Here is a 16,885-nt window from a genome sequence, read left to right as displayed (position 1 = left end):
GTTTTTCTGGCAACGGGCGCACTCGGCTGCTCTAGGTGTTGTATTACTTCTCGCATCCATGAATCCTCTCTCTGCTTTTCACCGATGTCCACATGATCCAGCACGAGCAACGGTAAGGAATTTTCTTCGCTTGCTGGGGCGGAATCATGCGGAAGTTGAGAAAGCGTGTCGGAGTTGATTTGCTCAAAGTTAGAGCGCTGGTCCTTCCCCTGGGGTCCGTTTTCCTGGAGCCATTGCCGGCACTGGGGCACAAAGTGGCCGATGCGGTCGCATAGCTGGCAGCGTGGTCGCTCGTCGTCGTCACGGGTATTTCCCGCTGGCCAAGGCACTGGAGGACGACGTACATCTTGTTCGATACCTTTCAGGCGGTCAAATAATGAGGCTATAGAGTCCGCGATCGTCCTCAAGTCCCTGTCGCGGTCGGTGGCCTCTCGCGGGCAGTGACGCTCTGCCGCAGCGCAGGTGGCAAGACATGTTGGAGGCGGCTGCACTGTTGCTCCAGCGGGTGTCACTCCGGCGGCAGGTGCCGAGGCGAATGGGTAGCACGACTGCTGGCCGGCAGGGAGGTGGGTGCCGATCGCTTCTGGTTGGTATGTATGCGTCATCAAAAAAGCTGCCCAATCAATTCGGCGTAAAATTCCGAGGAAAGCAGAGCAGCTGTCCGGGTTTGCAATAAGAATTTTTTCCACCACGTCCGGACGCAATCCGCGCATGAGGTGCCGCATCCGCTCCTCTTCCGTCATAGATGGATTGGCTCTGGCGCACAGCTGCACAACGTCATAATAATAATCTTCGAGAGATTCTGATGGCAGCTGCGTTCGGTTGTGGAGCCGCAACTATGCGATCTCAACGGAGTGGCGACTTGTGAAAGACGTTTTTAAAAGCGTCGTCCACTCTTTCCATGTATTAGGGGCACCCGTTAAAATTTGCGTGGTGTGCCACTTTTTTGCATTGCCCTCTAATGCCAAATATAAAAATTTTACTTTCGTCCCTTCATCCCAGTTGTTGAGGCAGGTTACGTGTTCGTAGAAAAGCAGCCACTCGGATATTGACTCTTCGGGCGTGCCTCTAAAGACTGGCGGTCCGATGAAAGGTTCCGCTTGAGGGATGCACATGGTAGCGAGGACAGTAGGGGGTTCGGTCATGGTCGAGCTGTTAGAGCTAGGTTCTTCGGGTTTGTTGCCACGGCATATGATATTAGAGCGTGGACTTCGGTACCCAGCACACTCCACCACTTTGTAGCGAAGTGACGCAGCCGTTAGATATCTGACGCATCAACTCACCAGGGAGACGGAAGATGAATGGGGATGAGCTCTGGCAGGGGCAAGTCCAAATCCGCAGGTACGACGACGAGAGTAGCATTTGAACAACTAGATTTATTCTCTTGGTATTTACCTTAAGTTTAAACTGTACAAAATATCTACAAGCAAAACGATGTCATACCCGTCGTCGTCGGCCTGCCTGACCGGCCTGGTCTCCCCTGGTGAAGATGCGCCGTCTGCTGCTGTCTACTTGCTCACCCTAAACTACTCCAAACTATTCCTTAAATAAGTTTCCCCAGCATCCAAGAGACACTTTTCTCCACCAATGGGCTACTTCGTTACTCCAACCAATCAGGCAAACCGACATCATCCAATAAGCGGCAGAGTTCAAGGGGTCAAGAAATGGTCGCGTCAACACTCCTTACACAAAAGCACTCTGACCATAACTAATTGGCCTTTGACAGCCGAGCGTGAGAAGACGACGCGACATGTGCAGGTGTGACGTCAGGTGCGGCGGGGGCGGCGGCCGCGCGGCAGCACTGTCCGCGGCGCCGTCGAGGTCATTTGTGTACAAAGGTTTGCCCCGCGTCAAGGACCCCACAAAATTCCCCGAAAGACAGCAAAGAGGGCCGCGGTACACTCTCTTCGCGACAGTATAATGCGAAGACGCGGGTTCGTGCGCCGCCTGTGACCAGTTGTTTTTCATCAACTTTCATTTTCATTAAGTTATCATTCCTTTAATTCAATTATTAAGTACAAGTAATTTCCCCTATGCTGTCCTTGGCGTCTTTGTTTGTTGGCTTCTTTGATATATATATATATATATATATATATATATATATATATATATATATATATATATATATATATATATATATATATATACATTAGGGGCCTAGCCAGGGGGGTGGGCTTATGGGGCGTCAGACCCCACCCCCCCGAAATTTTCTCGGGCTGTCATGCACCGCCAACCAAAACAACCCCCTGCGCCGGAAACCATTCTGGATTTTGTCTAGAATGTCCTTTTCACGCTCGAAAAGACATACACATTTTAGCGCGAACATTGCAAACTCGTGGTAGATTTCGTGGCAACGCCTATGCATCCGGGGTCACATAACGCTAGGAGCCCCATCCAAGCACCAAGTTTCAAGGGCGTTTTGATGGTGAGCGGGCTCGCCGCGGCATCTCGCGGGGGCCGCGGAATCTACGGAGCACGTGGATTTCAATTCCGAAACTGAATGGGTATAAAGTTCTCATAAACTTTTGATGTGAAATGTGCATTGACATTTCTAAAGTCGTGCATTACATTTTCAATTCCGGAACTTCGCGGGTTTAATGTTGTTAGAAGCATTTCACGCCAAAGGTGCATGGACTTTTTAAAGTCGTACATGGGACCATACAACTAGACAAGCCGAATCAACACACTATCAGACAAGTTGACAAAGCACGCAGCGAGGTCCGATAAGACGAAGCGTTGTGGTGGTTCATTTGTGCCGTCGTGTCACAGAAAAGAATATCAACATTTTTTTCACCTGCGCCAAAGCACCCATGCAACTACGTCCTTCTTTTTTTTTTGTAGTTTGACTTTTATTCGCGAGGACTCCCCCCCCCCACACACATCGAGCCTCTTCAATTTTCTTCTCGCTACCCACGGGCTGCCAGAGCCAGCCAGAGCGCATGTGTTTTTCTCGTGTTGCGCCGACCACCGCGACAAGGACGATAACATCATTACCGCGCGCCGCATGCCGTATGTGCGAGTGAAAGTGTCTGGGACGGGGTTGGCATGGGTGAGCAGATGATGGTGGCTCAGTTTTGTGTGCGCAAGGGAGAAAAGCGGGGAGAATGGGCGCCGCCTTCCGTCGCGCGCGATACTTCAACGCGAGTAGAGGGAGGGGAGGGGGGTGGCGAGCCTTAGGATTCTGTGGTCTGTGAGTGCGCAACATGTTTATTTGTCTTGTTTGACGCATTATGCACAGTGACTTTTTCTTAGATACTTCGATATATTGGGGACTTTTACGTATACTTAAATATCTTGTTGAGAGGTTTTCTGTATACGTGCAGTGAACCTTGTTTCCAGTGACAATTTCTTGCCCTTTATCAAGCTGTATCTTCGCGTTTGTATATTTCATTGTATCATCGCATTTCTAATGTACGAGGGCGAGTCAAATGAAAGTAAGCCAGCCCATCCCGCGCAATAATGGTTTGGTTCATTATCTACGAGGCATGCGCGTAGCACACAGGGGTCTCTCATTTACAAAAGTGATAACACAGGTGGGAGGATAAATGTTTAATGCTCTCGTACACAGCGTTGAACATGGTTCTGTGACATAATGGACGCTCCAAAAGTTGAACAGTATGGTGTCGTGAGGTTTTTGACAGCTGAGTGTGTTTCCCAAAAAGATATTAGTCGCCGTATGGCTGCCGTGTACGTTGAACATTGTATTTCATTGACCACTGTGAAGCATTCGAGCAAACGGTTCAAAGAAGGACGTGAAATTTGCAGAAGACCGGGCCAACGCCAGCGTGCAATGAACCCCAACACACTTGCAAAGGTTGATGAACTGATTAGACAAGAACGGAGGATAAGCATCGATGAACTGGCAGAGCGTGCGAACATCAGCCACTGTTTGGTTCACACCATAGTTCATGAACTTCCCAGTTATCTGCTCTTGTGTGCGCAACGGATGCTCAAGATGTTGAACCACCGCCAGAAGACTGAGACGTTTGGCGCTGCCTTGACTCATCTGATCCGGTATCACAATGACGGTGACGACTTGTCTGCAATTGTGAGCGGCCACGGGTCATGGTGCCGCTACTACGAGCATGAAACACTACGGCAAAGCTTACAGTGGAAGCATTCGAATTCACCACCCCAAAGAAAGCAAAGGCCGTCATTTCGCCGGAAATGTGTTGTTGACTTTATTTCTCGATCGTCAGGGGCCATTACTGATCGAATTTTCTAAACCTGGAGACACTATCAATCGTTTCCGATATTGTGAAACGCCGGATCGGCTGCGTGTCGCAATCAAGAACAAACGACGTGGAAATTTGACGAACGAGGTCATCTTGCTCCACGACAATGCCCGTCGCCACGTCGCTGATGTGGTTAACACAACACTGGCAAAGTTCAAGTGGGAAACGCTGTAACATCCGCCATACAGCCCAGACCTGTCGCCTTGCGACTTCCACCTTTTCGGACAATTAAAAAAAAAACAGCTCAAGGAAACCAGCTTTGTGTCGGACGATGACGTGAATGAGTCAGTTAGAGACTTTCTGAAGCAGCAACCCAAGAATTTCTATGAGACTGAAATCCTGCGACTCGTTAGTCACTGGGACAAATGTCTAAATGGTCATGGAGAGTAGTTTTAAATAAAGTACGCCGTTTTTCATATATTCGCATTGGCTAACTTTCATTTGACTTGCCCTCGTATATGTTGTAGAATTCCTGCTTTTTATATGTGCTCTCTGTTGCGACTATAATTTCGGTGCAATTACTCACAATACACGAACGGTGACAGCTGCTCCTGCGCAATACAATAGAACAAAGAACAGCGTCATTGAGATTTTCCCTGGCCGTTGTATTTGCACAAAAATGTAAACAAGATTCTTGAAAGACAAGGTTTAATTAAAATGTTTGTCCTCAACTTGTTCATTTCACGGCCTTTACATTTTTCATATGAGCAGCATGCACTGCTTTGCTGGTTTCGAACTGATATAGTTCTGAAGTTCATGTGATATTTTCTTTACTTAATAAATAGACAATAAAGATGGGGGCATTGGTATCAGTTATTTCAGGTACAATTTTTGGGACATACGAGTATATTCTTTCTTTAAAAAATATACATTTTACTTGTCTTCCGAGTGCGTAGCGTTCAAATTAGTTTGCAGCATATTTGACGATGGCAATGCAGTTATTATTCATGTATTTGATCCCTCGACAATTTCATAACGAGGAGGCCGAGATTCAATGTATATCAGTTGCGTAGTTTACGTGCGGAAATACAAATCTATAGTTGGGAGTAGTGCTGTGTGTGTGTGAGTTTTCTCTGTTTTCATCCGGTCGCGCTTGCACATTGTATTATGAAAGGCAGACACCGGTAAAAAAAAAAGTTGCAGGCGGGGATTTCTCTGCACTATTATGCATTTATGCGGCTTTGATTATTATGCACGTGGTCAAGCTCTGTCTTGTTTTTTTTTTTATGCATGACCTTATTGAATAACTCCTCTTACTGCTTTATTTCGCGCAGAAATAAGCAAAAAAAAAAGGAAGAGAGAGAGAGAACTAAACCAATTGCAGAGCTCACTTTTTTGAAGCCGGTGTTCAGCAGTGCGCACGCACAATTCGCCAGGATACGCGCCTGCCCGAAGCGTTAATATTCATGGGTATAACTCTTCATATGTGTGAGCTCTGTTTGCGAATTTTTCTTACTTTTTCGGCTTATCCAGTTATCATTATTACTGCCCTGATAGTCTCTTCAGTGTATAAAGTTCTGCAGATCAAAGTACAGTTCCCACGGCACCTAGAATTTCCTAAATAGACCTAAATACATGGCCTTTAGAGAATGCACAAGCAAAAGGTGGGGGGTTCGCTATGGAGGATGAAATTTGCCGTTGCCACTACATATTTCTTTTTCTTCTGCAGACAGCTCTGCGGAACTCAACAACAATCGTCCCAAAGAACGTGACCGTGAATGTGACCCCTGACTACTTCTGGGATGATTATGACGACTACACTACTGTGAGTACACGTAGGTTACCTATCGCGATCCTTAGTTTTGTAATACGAGAGCATTACTTCGCAAATGGTGCGACCCCGCCGTCCATCCGCGTCGAACCATTCATTATCAACCATGATAAACCATGCTTCGGCGGTGGCTGTGTATGGCCCGGACGCGCGGGCCCTATCTTGAAAGCGATCTGCGATGGGGACAAAGTGCACCGAATGCTGATAGCTTCGTGTGCGCCGCGTTTTCGCCGCTTAGTTCGCGTTGAAGCGAGAGGCATCACAGAGGTGAATTCCCTCGCTGCTGCGGGCCCTATATCTTGAAAGTGATCGTCCTACCTGACGGACGGACGGACGGTTTCCCTCGTTGGGTCGGCATAGAAATCCTTACGTATTAAAAGAACAGTTGGCCACGTTGAGGATTCGATCCTCTGCACCACCTCGACCACTCGGTGGCCGAGCACGCTAAACACTGCGCCAAAACATTGTAACGTGCGGCAGAGGTGAATATCTTCGAGGCTGTGCACGTGGTTGGGCTAAACCTGGCGAGCGATTCACTAGATGGCGCATGACAGAAGTGGCGGCACCGTCGGCGCTATGGAGTCTTCACCGTCCGAAGTTGAACCGCTCGCGTGCGCATCATCCGGCGAGACAGTAAAGCGTGGCCGGAGGCGCCAGTGAACGACCGACGAAGCACGAGGCCATCGCAACGCGGCGAAACGTGCGAAGCGAGCTGCTGCAGCGAAACAACATTCACCACCCAGGCCCCCGACAACGCGAAAGGAAGAGAGAGCGGCTGCGGATCGAGCACGGCGAGCTGCAGTGGCTGCAGCGAGGTAACGTGCTGCTGTAGTGTCATTGTGCTGAAAAGTGGGGTCATTGAGAATGAGCACTAAACGCAACGTGCATGAAACGCTACTTCAATGAGAACTCCGCACATAAAACTCAGCTGAGAGATCGCAATATATGGCCGATTTGTCGTCTTGCGTTGTTGCGACCTCATACACATAGACTGACATACATGCGACCTCATACATTACACTCGGAAATATAACGCAGCAGCACTAAACTCAGTGATATAACTCGGCGACACACACAGCGACAAGTAATGCTCTCGCATTTACACATCATAATAATTGTTTAGGTGCCTCCATAGTTTTTATTTATTGCTTGTCATTTGGGTTCATTGATTCACTGCAATGTTACACTACCCCAAGATGATCGTGAAAATCGTGGCTAGTTTATTGCGCAATCATGGCTCCAATGCTGTTCTGCACTGCACTAGCGCGGGCTATGTTTAATGGTCCCTTTTGGCACTGCAAGGTCGTGATTACCAGCACTGCAGAATTAAGCCGAACTGAAGTGAATTGAGAACAGTTCAACGCAAATGTAACTCAAATTAGTGGCGTGGTCATCCTAAACTGAAAGAAATTCGTATCCTGAGAAAGCATCACAATGCGCGCTAGTCTGCGCAGACGAAAAAAAAAATTAGCAATGCTAGCGAGCAATGCTATTTTGTAAACAAGTTTGCAATCGTGCTTAGGTAAGCGTGTGATACAATCCACCTGTCTTTCGGAGTGACTGACTGGCCAGAATGTTTCTGCAGCATGAACATAAGAATATCGCATTTCGCTGCTCTAATGAGTTAGTTCACGAAATCTTCGCTTAAAAAAACGAAGCCAAAAGTTGACTTTAAGGTCACAGAAAGGCTAATGTACAATCTGTGGTAAGAATTCCGAATACGCTCTTCATTTCCGAAAAGAGGTCATTGAGGGCACGCACTGCTGATTTGTTTGTTTGTTTTTGTTTTCGCAATGACCGACACGCTTTACGAGGAAGCACCGGAGAGTTGATCGCAGGGTTGCGATGCAGACGCCGCGTTACGAGCTGCAGTCTCTGGGCGCGCTGCCGCTGTGTCAGCACCGGCTCACGCTGTACATCCTGCCCAGCCTGCTGCAGGTGATTGCCTTCCTCTACGGCTCCTACATGTTCCGAATCATCGGGGTTGACGAGGAACTGTACGCCATCATGGAGAAGGTGCGTCTGCGCCGCTGCTCGCATCGCTTGCGCGTGACACTTGGTATGACACCTGGTCTGGGCTCGCTTCGGCTTTTTTTGTAGGTGCGCCAAAGCGCCAGAAATACCCTAGCCATGCTCTTCCTAAAGGCCGAAATGGAAAACGAGAGAGCGGCTCACAAGTTAGATGGAGGCTTGAGGCGATTCACAGTGGTAGAACAAGGAATGCCGCTGATGCCAGCGTTTCGACGAGGGGACTTCCCCTTGTCGCCCCTTGTGGAAACGATGGCTTCAGTGACATTCATTGTTCTAACACTGTTATTCACTAAAAGCCGAAATATTACGCATTCGCGAATTAGTGTGAGGTCTACGCAATGCGCAGAAAACGAATCAGAGTGAAAAAATTGAGCCGTCGTTTTTTTTTGTTTTCTTTGTTTTTTGTTTCGTTTTTTTGACTTGTTATTGATTCCTGTTTGTGCTTCTTTCATATTTGAGTGCAATGCACAAATGAGCCCGTTAACACGCCCTCCACCAATGTCGCCTACCGCACCTCCACGATATGGACGCATTGATTACTGAACTACACCTATAGTATGAGATTTGACATTTCGCAACTGACAAGAAATTTTCTGCAATTTCTGCACCAAATGCAGAAAAGTTACGCCAACAGTGGGCGACACACGTCGGTTGTAGCACGAGCACACGATCCTGCCGCAGTGTCTCGCTCACTGAACAATCGCGGGTCTGTTCGCGCGTGCAGCGCCAGACATTGTGTCTGCGGCCATTCTCTGCCTACCTGAGGCACGCGGTCAATCGATATGGCAGAAAAGAAGGCCATGTTTTCTGGGGAAGTAAACGCCGACTTCAGATTGTAAATGACACGTTACACCGTAGAGGGACGTCTTCCTATGCACAAAGTACAGTGACAAACGCTGAATAAAGTTACGTCAGAGCAATTTTAGATATTAACTCACCATATGAGATACTGTAGTCCGCTCCTCTTCCTGTACTGCAGGAACAGGAGCGGACGATGTTAAACAAAAAAGGGAAAGGGGGTGTAGGCAGGAAGGCGAAGGAACGAGAAAATTACGCATTATTCGCATGCCGTGTCAGTTCATCATGATATAGGAGTAATGTCGCAAGAGCAATCGTAAGAGAAGCATTTAATAGTAACGTTACAACGAAACCAGTTACGAACCATATTATGCGCTAAGGTCCCGCATGATATTCCGGCTGCGTAAACGACGTTGCGAGGGGGATGTGTACTTAGACTCTCGTGTACTCATAGATGTAAATCGTGTGGTAAACATACCATATTTGTCAAAGTAGTCCGCAACCTTTCACTGTGACGCCTCTAACAGCTGAAGTGTACAGGCGGTGGTGACGTAGTGGCTTTGGTTTTACGATGCTAAATTCGAGGTCGGGGAATCGAATCCCGGCTGCGGCGGCTGCACTTCGATGGGAGCGAAATGCAAAAAACATCCGAGCACCATGCATCGGGTGCACGTTAAAGAACCCCAGGTAGTGAAAATTAACACGAAGTCCCAGTACGACATGCATGACGCATAATCATGTCGTGGTATTGGCACGTAAAACCCCCAGAATTTAACTGAACAGCTGAAGTGTAGCATTGTATCAGGCCAAAAAAGAAAGCTGCTGAGAAGGTGCACTTGAAAACACCCTTTTATTCCTACAAAGAGAGACGTAACCGCGGGATTTTGCTGTTCCTGGACCATAATTGGATTGTCTTTAGACAATCTAATTGTTTGTTTAGACAATCTAATCAATTTAGTTGGAATCTAAAAACTCACTGACAATCTAAGCTTGTCAGTGAGTTTTTTTTTCTTGCACAGAGTTGAAGGCAACGCCGCGTGCGTCTTTTTTCCTTGTTAAATCAGGAAGTATTCTACAGACAGAGCAACATAATTCTCGGCACGGCAGACTACGCATATTCCTCAAAGAGAACAAAAAGTATGATTGCATATACTGTATGTTCACCTGCAGCATGATAATGAGAACACGCGCAGAAAACCTGCAACGAAGGCACGCCTTCAACACGAGGCATTGAAGAAACACCGAAGATTCCGGATTAAGCCTTTATTTTCGTATCAGCTACAATTACATAAAATAAATAATAAATAAAAAGAACGTCCAACAAAAGACAGCCCAATGCTTCTAAGCTTACTACGCTACGAAGTATGCGTAATAACAAGCACGTACGAGGTAAGAGAAGGAAACCTTTAAACGCAAGAATAGCTGCAGAAACCGAAAATAGAAATAGACCTCAATGCACATCAAAAATTTGGAGGACGCTTAAGCTTCGCCTTTAAGAGTGGACCGCGATAGCACTCAAAGACCCCTGCCTGCTTTTCATGCTTGCCGGCGACTGCAGCTTATGTAACCGTAACGTTTACCGGGAAACGCTGGCCGCGAACGCTATGCACGAAGGCAAGCTTTCTTGTACAAAGGCAGCCTCTTGCGTGGCTTGATCTCTTGTTATTGCCTCGCACTTTCAATACTTCAGTTTGAGAAGAGCTAACATAAAAGATATGCGCTGTCGGTGTTTTTTTTTTTTTTCTCCATTACATTGTGGGATGCCGATCTCAGAATTCCGAGGAGTAACGTTGCATAAAATGAAAGACAATGTATGAGCAACTTTGGTGGTAGAAGAGCGGTTGGGTATGGCGCAGTTCGGAATTTGGTTGAAGATTCTTTTCGCCGAAGCGACGCCGGCGCCAGATTTTCTACGACGCTGCGCCCACAACGCTATCGCGTTATAGGAATGGAAGTTACGGCAGACTGTTTATTGATGCGAAATCAATATCTGCCCCATTGCGCGAAAATCCAGCGGCGTGACCGAAAGATGGTACCAAAGATGGCCGACGCCGCAAAGAGTAAAAACACGTCGTAATGTATGTTCGGACTGACGTCACGTTTCTCAGGGAGGTTCCTGTGAACAAAGTAAATTAATGTCTGAAAAAAAAAAACATTTCGCAAAAGTTCGGTTCGGGCGCGAACCGAACACGCTTCCCCGACGCCATGACGGCTCCGCGGTTCTGGTTGACTAAAGAAAAGGTTTTCCTAATGCGTGCGTCATTGGCTGCACACGTCAGGTCGCACGAGGGCGAGAGCTTGCGCGGAAAGGAACGCGCGAGAAAAAAAAAAAAAGTCAAACTAGAAGTATATTTCAGAAAAAAAATTTCGATAAGAAATATTTAAAAAATTACTTTCACATTCCGACAAGTAAGCAGTCTTAAGTGTCACTGCCGAATTTCTTGAACATAGTCAATGCAAGAAATTTGACATCTATACAAAAGCAAACTCAACACTGCCCCACAGGGGTATTTCACGGCTCTTGGATAACTCCATCGGTCTATATAGCGTTTAAGAAGTTTATTGAAGTGAACAGTCGTTATAAAAAAACCTTATGTGGTGACCTTGGCGTTATGTGGTACGCCAGGAACACGCGGCGGCTGATACAAAAAAGGGGTGGTACGCCGACACCACAGCAGTGCTAGATGCACGGTGCAACTTTTCTTTAGAGCGAGATATCCTTGATCGCGCTACCCACGGTCTTTGGCCATCCATTTGCTAAACTGCCTGCGCTCCGAGCGCGCGTTTTGGAGTTAGATGTATTTCTCCCAGTCCTCGCGCGGTCAGATGGGATCCCGTTATTTTTCACTGTTGATATGGGGGGTGGGGGGGGGGGGGCGCTGTGGCGAGAATCTCCCACACGTCTCGACATCAAAGTAAAATATTACGACGACATTTAGCTAATCATTCGGTTGTATATTGCGATCTCAATGAAGTAAATCAGCAGTCACAGAAAGTAATTGATTATAATTACGTTACTTTCCTGTTACTGTTTCTTTATTTTATTTTTCTAGCGGTAACGAGCTGGTGTAGCATTTTCTAGCCTCGTCTTTTTTTTTTTGTCCTTGGTTCAATTATAGCGAGTTGTTGGTTTTGGATGTCTTAATCGGTAAATTTTTTTTGTTTCCTTTGCAAGGACATCGCTGAAGCACTGAATGCCCGATTATAACGGACCGGTACAGCGCGGCGGTTGGCATTTCCTCGCGACGCCACATCTTTATGGTGTTTGTTATTCACTGAATTTTAGCGTTGTTGCCTGCGTTGGATTTTACAAATTATTCTAAAAGTAACCGCCACCTAGTCCGACATGTCCGCACATTCTTACGCACGAATACTTCTCTGTAGCTTCATTCTTCTTCTCGCGTTCTGCAACCGTTAGAAAACGCTCCTCCGCCATCATTGTTTGCTCAGAGTGAACGTAAACTCTCGGAATTGTATCGCTCACCAGAGCGGTGTGCCGCTATGGTAAGCGATAACCAATATAACCGAGTAGTGTAAGTAGTAATTGACTAGTATGGTATGGTAAAACTAGACTAATTTACTAATAGAAAAAAAAAAGATCTGTTGTCTTTAACGTTCCTTCGGGAAAAGCAATCTACCAATTACAGAATTATTAAAAAATGCTATTGATTACAAGCGATCAATTTCTCGTATGGAGTTACGTGCAAGTGTGATGCCAGGGGACACGGAGGGAAGTAGAACCGAGCTCAGGCAGGTAGTTACAAGGACTATCGCCCCGCAATGCTTGGCGAGGCCAGGAAACAATATTGCGCAAAAGCTGCGAATCACAGCGGGGCAGCGCCTGCATTGTACTAAGGTCAAGGAGCGGTATAGACGCGCCTTTTGCTGGCAAGGGGCCAGACCTTGACCAAGGACAGTGTTTACGCTTAGTGTAGCTTTTCTATCTGTCGCGCGATAAGTTTTCTCCTGTCTGCAGTGGCTGCAGAGGTCACTGCGAGGGCGTAGTATAGTACGAAACGGGGTGCTCGCTTTCCGCATGCTTTCATTCGCTTTTAGTACTTTTGTCTTTCTCTGCTAAACACCGTATTTGTTTAACGATAACGCAATATGGGACGCCGGTAATCTTATTTTACTTTCTTTGTTTCTGTAGGGTGACGTGCGCTCTATAGCGAACAGCCTAAGGGCTGTACTTAAAACGTACACTACTTGTTATGGAAACAAGTGAACGACTTCAGTTGAAATGGCGGTGACATGATGAAATCGCACGCAGGGTTTAAGATAGTTCTAGGCCGCATTAAATAAAGCGTTCGTTACACCAGAGAGGGGAGAACAAAGCTGCATTTTTTTTTTTGCCTGTTGATAAGTGTTCACTGCTTTCTGTAAAATCTTTACAATATCTTTGTGATGTCTTTGTGATAAGGGATTGAATATAACAGCTCATGACGTTATACCTGTGCAATTTAACGTAGTGGGCGGAATAAGTACAATTGCATATACTGTTGAAAGAAATAATGAACTTCGGTACGTTCTTTTTGTTTGTAAGTAAATGAAATAACATAGTTCAGAAGTACGGCTCAAAGCTCTCCACCAAATAAAATAAATGTTAAGCAGGTATTTTATTGCTCGGTAGAACACTGAATGCACTTAAAAACGCAACAGATACTCGTAAGGACAGGCTCTGTCAAAAGTTGTGAAGCCACTCAGCGTTCCGAGGTTTAGGACAGTGAGCACCGTAGTCTATCTTAATCTCTGCAGTTTTGGCGCTACGAAGCTTGCACAGTTATAGACTGCTTGGAGACACGGTCGTTCTTCGAAACGTTTGGCAAATTTTATAAATTTTCGTACATTCGAAAGCGTTAATTTACGACTCTGTACTTTTTCCGACTGTAATACATCTCATAATTGTTATTACTTTGTGGTTATAAACAGCTATGAGTGATGCATTTCAGGACGCTCAGCTCGTTTTGTGTTTTAGAATGCCAGAGATTATTGTGTGAAAACAGCTCTGCGAAACAAAACAACATCAGGCTATACCGTTTCATGGATGTACCAGGGGTGTAGCTTTGCGCACCGATGTCGATTCACTCGTCACTGTTATTGATGCGAAAGCACCAAATACCCACTGAGCGAAAAAGCCGGCTTCTGTAGCAGCGAAACGGCACCTACATTCCCATTGGCTGCAATGGCACGTCACGAACGCGCCTCGACGGAGCAGAACGGGCGAAACGGTGTTGCGTGAGGGGAGAGGGCATCGGCACGACGCCACGTCACCAGCTCGCCTTGATGGAGCAGATACGGTGACGCGACGCCGCGGGGCGAGACGGGTTGTCGCGTGACAGTCGCGTGACGCGCGCATGTGGGTCACGCTACTCTCACTCTCTCTCTTTCTCTCACCCCCACTGGACTTAGCTCATGCGCGCGCCTGCCGGCCTTGGTCGCCGCCGCTACTTCCTCGGTCTCTCGTCGAGGAGGACGTCGGTTATATGCGGCGTTGCAACCGCAGGCTGCTGCTGCTTTCTGGCTCGGACAGCACGTAATGCTATGGTACATTACTCGCAGCGCAAATCTCGAAGGATCGTTCGGCGAAATTAAATTGCACATTAATGCTTTAACATTCACAACTTATCAGAAGTGATTAGGTGTCGTCATATATTTTTCTTTTGTTTTCAGGTTTTTCTGCAGTCGTCGGCGTACTTCACGGAGCGGATCATCATAACAATTACAAGGTATAGTTAACTTCTTATACGTGTTACATTATTCACAGTAAGACTTCGCCCACAGAGAGAATTTCTTATTGGGATGTACAATTTAAAAAGTCAAAAGAAACAAACGCCAAATTTGCGAATTCATTTATACGCAGTGGCGGCCGCGTTATGATGAGGATGACATGCAAATACGTCACGCTAGTGAGAAACCAATATGTATTCGAATCTTTACGCGGTCTCACTTTATAACCTCGGGTTGGGAGGCCTGTCATAACTAGGTCTTAATTTCATGGTGTTTATCTACAGAAAAAAAGACATTAGCGAATGTATCTCGGTGTTCATTTCATTTAAGAGGAAGCTTTCGCTCGGGTGCTCCTATCTAAATACATGTAAAGGAATTCGGTTTTCTCGGCAACCACTGCACCAAATTTGACGAGGTTTGTTGCATTTAAAGGAAAAACTTAAAAGCTAGTGACTGTTTGTTTGCGATTTTCGATTTAGATGGTTAAGTTTTTATTAAAATTGGCAAAAATCGAAAGTCTTCAGATAACGAAACTCTCATGTTTACTACTCTCCAACTCAGGAAGGCAAAATGATGTCACAATTCCGTGAATTGCATTTGATAGTACATCTAAAGCGGACAAAATTGATCTGTTGCACATGAACCTAAAAAAAAATTTAGTAATGTGTATATACAACTTTTGCAGAACCCTTGTACACAACGTAACAAGTTCACGAAAGATATAAATTGACATATCGAATTTGTCCGCTTTGAATGATCTGATGGATGCCGTTTACAGAACCGCGATATATGTTTTTGATGCAGAGCTATTAATCTATAAACTTCGTGCGTCTATTTTTTTCAAACTTTAAATTTTTTGAAAATCTTTCTTATAAAATTCAGGCCCTAAATCAAAATTCCGCTTACAACAGTCACTAGAATTTAACTTTCTCTCTCAAGTGCAACAAATTTCATTAAAATCAGTCCAGGAGTCATTTCAGAAAAGCGTTTTTGCGTTTTACATGTATTTGAATAGGCCGCGTAGGAGTTGGGCCCGAGCTAAAGCTTCCTCTTAAAACAAAATTATGTACTTCGATATGTCTTCCTTTGATCATACCAAATGCGTTCATTAACGGGCGAACAAATAAATAAAGGAAGTTATATTAAAAAAGCCAAGATATTTTGGCCAATTGAATAAAACTATCCCTTTTGTGAAACGGCGGAAGCGTAACATACATGCATGCAAAATACTAGTTGATAATATGCATACTGACTGCATAGCATTTTGCATAGGTGTACTCAAGGCGCACCCATGTTGTACTTTGGGCATCATTACCCGTACGTTTCACAGCAGTTTTTCTGTTACCAAATAGATAACAACAATGACCACAATTATAGTAAAAGGCCATGCGAGAAGATAACATGCCACTGAGCTCAACTTGCACCCTCTCAGACGAACTTTCAAGCGCCTTCTCATTTTTCCACTTTAGGACAGAAAGCAGAACGATCGTACGCTACTACCCCTGCGGTGCATGCGATATCAAAAGTTAAAGCCGACGGACAACAATTCGGTTCTTTTGCAATATTCAAGTCGTTCACAGCCCACCAATTTCATGGCCGCCACCGGCCGCGGTGGCGTATAGTGTGGCTTTGGCGTTGCGCTGCTAAGCCCGAGGACGCCGCATCGAATCCCCGCTGCGGCGGCAGCATTTCGATGGGGGCGAAATGCAAAAAAGCCCGTGTGCCATGCATTAGGTGTACGTTGGAATGACCCAACGTGGTCGAAATTAATCCGGAGTACCCACCACTACGGAGACTCTCACAATCACATCGTGATTTGGCAAGTAAAACCCAAGAATTATTTTTTTTTCAGGGCCACCATTTAATTATTGCAGCAGTGCAGTCTTCAGAGCACTGTACATGTAAGTTCGTTGCCTTTTTTTTTTTGAGGTTGGTTATTCCTCAACTTTTTTCAGGTTGGTTGGTAGCGTGGAAATGTTTGAGGCTAAATGTGAAGAAAACCAGTGTTCTGGATTCTTAATCGAAGTCGAGAGTTTCATCAGTTGGGATCAGTGTCTCCGGCTAGCTGCCAAAGAGCAGGGCTGTTTAGCAGGTTTTTCTCAATTCATTGCGCGTGGATAGCTTCCCATTTAAAATCTTGGAGGATGCTTAAGCTTCGTTTAAAGAGCGGAACGCGATAGCATTCAAAGATCCCTGACTGCTTCTCATGCCTCCAGGCAACTGGAACTTATGTAACCGTAATGTTTACCGGGAAACGTTGGCGACGAACGCTATGTAAGGAGGCGAGCTTTCTGGTAGAAACACGGCCTCTTGCGTGGGGCGA

The 16,885-nt window shown here is 46.0% G+C and overlaps 1 protein-coding gene across 2 annotated transcripts in view; it reads left to right on the top strand.

The window, feature by feature from the left end:
- The window catches only part of LOC142563438 (uncharacterized), a 97,332-nt gene that overhangs the window by 40,524 nt on the left and 39,923 nt on the right, over positions 1-16,885 (top strand). For both annotated transcript variants that reach the window (XM_075673999.1, XM_075673995.1), the window contains exons 5-7: positions 5,905-6,000; positions 7,858-8,022; positions 14,506-14,561. In XM_075673999.1, coding sequence (XP_075530114.1) covers positions 5,905-6,000; positions 7,858-8,022; positions 14,506-14,561 — 317 coding nt within the window. The remainder of the gene's footprint in view (positions 1-5,904; positions 6,001-7,857; positions 8,023-14,505; positions 14,562-16,885) is intronic.

The sequence above is a fragment of the Dermacentor variabilis genome, chromosome 1 (assembly GCF_050947875.1).
Source record: "Dermacentor variabilis isolate Ectoservices chromosome 1, ASM5094787v1, whole genome shotgun sequence".
NCBI lineage: Eukaryota > Metazoa > Arthropoda > Arachnida > Ixodida > Ixodidae > Dermacentor > Dermacentor variabilis.
The sequence above is the reverse complement of the archived record's forward strand: the minus strand, read 5'-3'. Positions and strand labels throughout refer to the sequence as shown.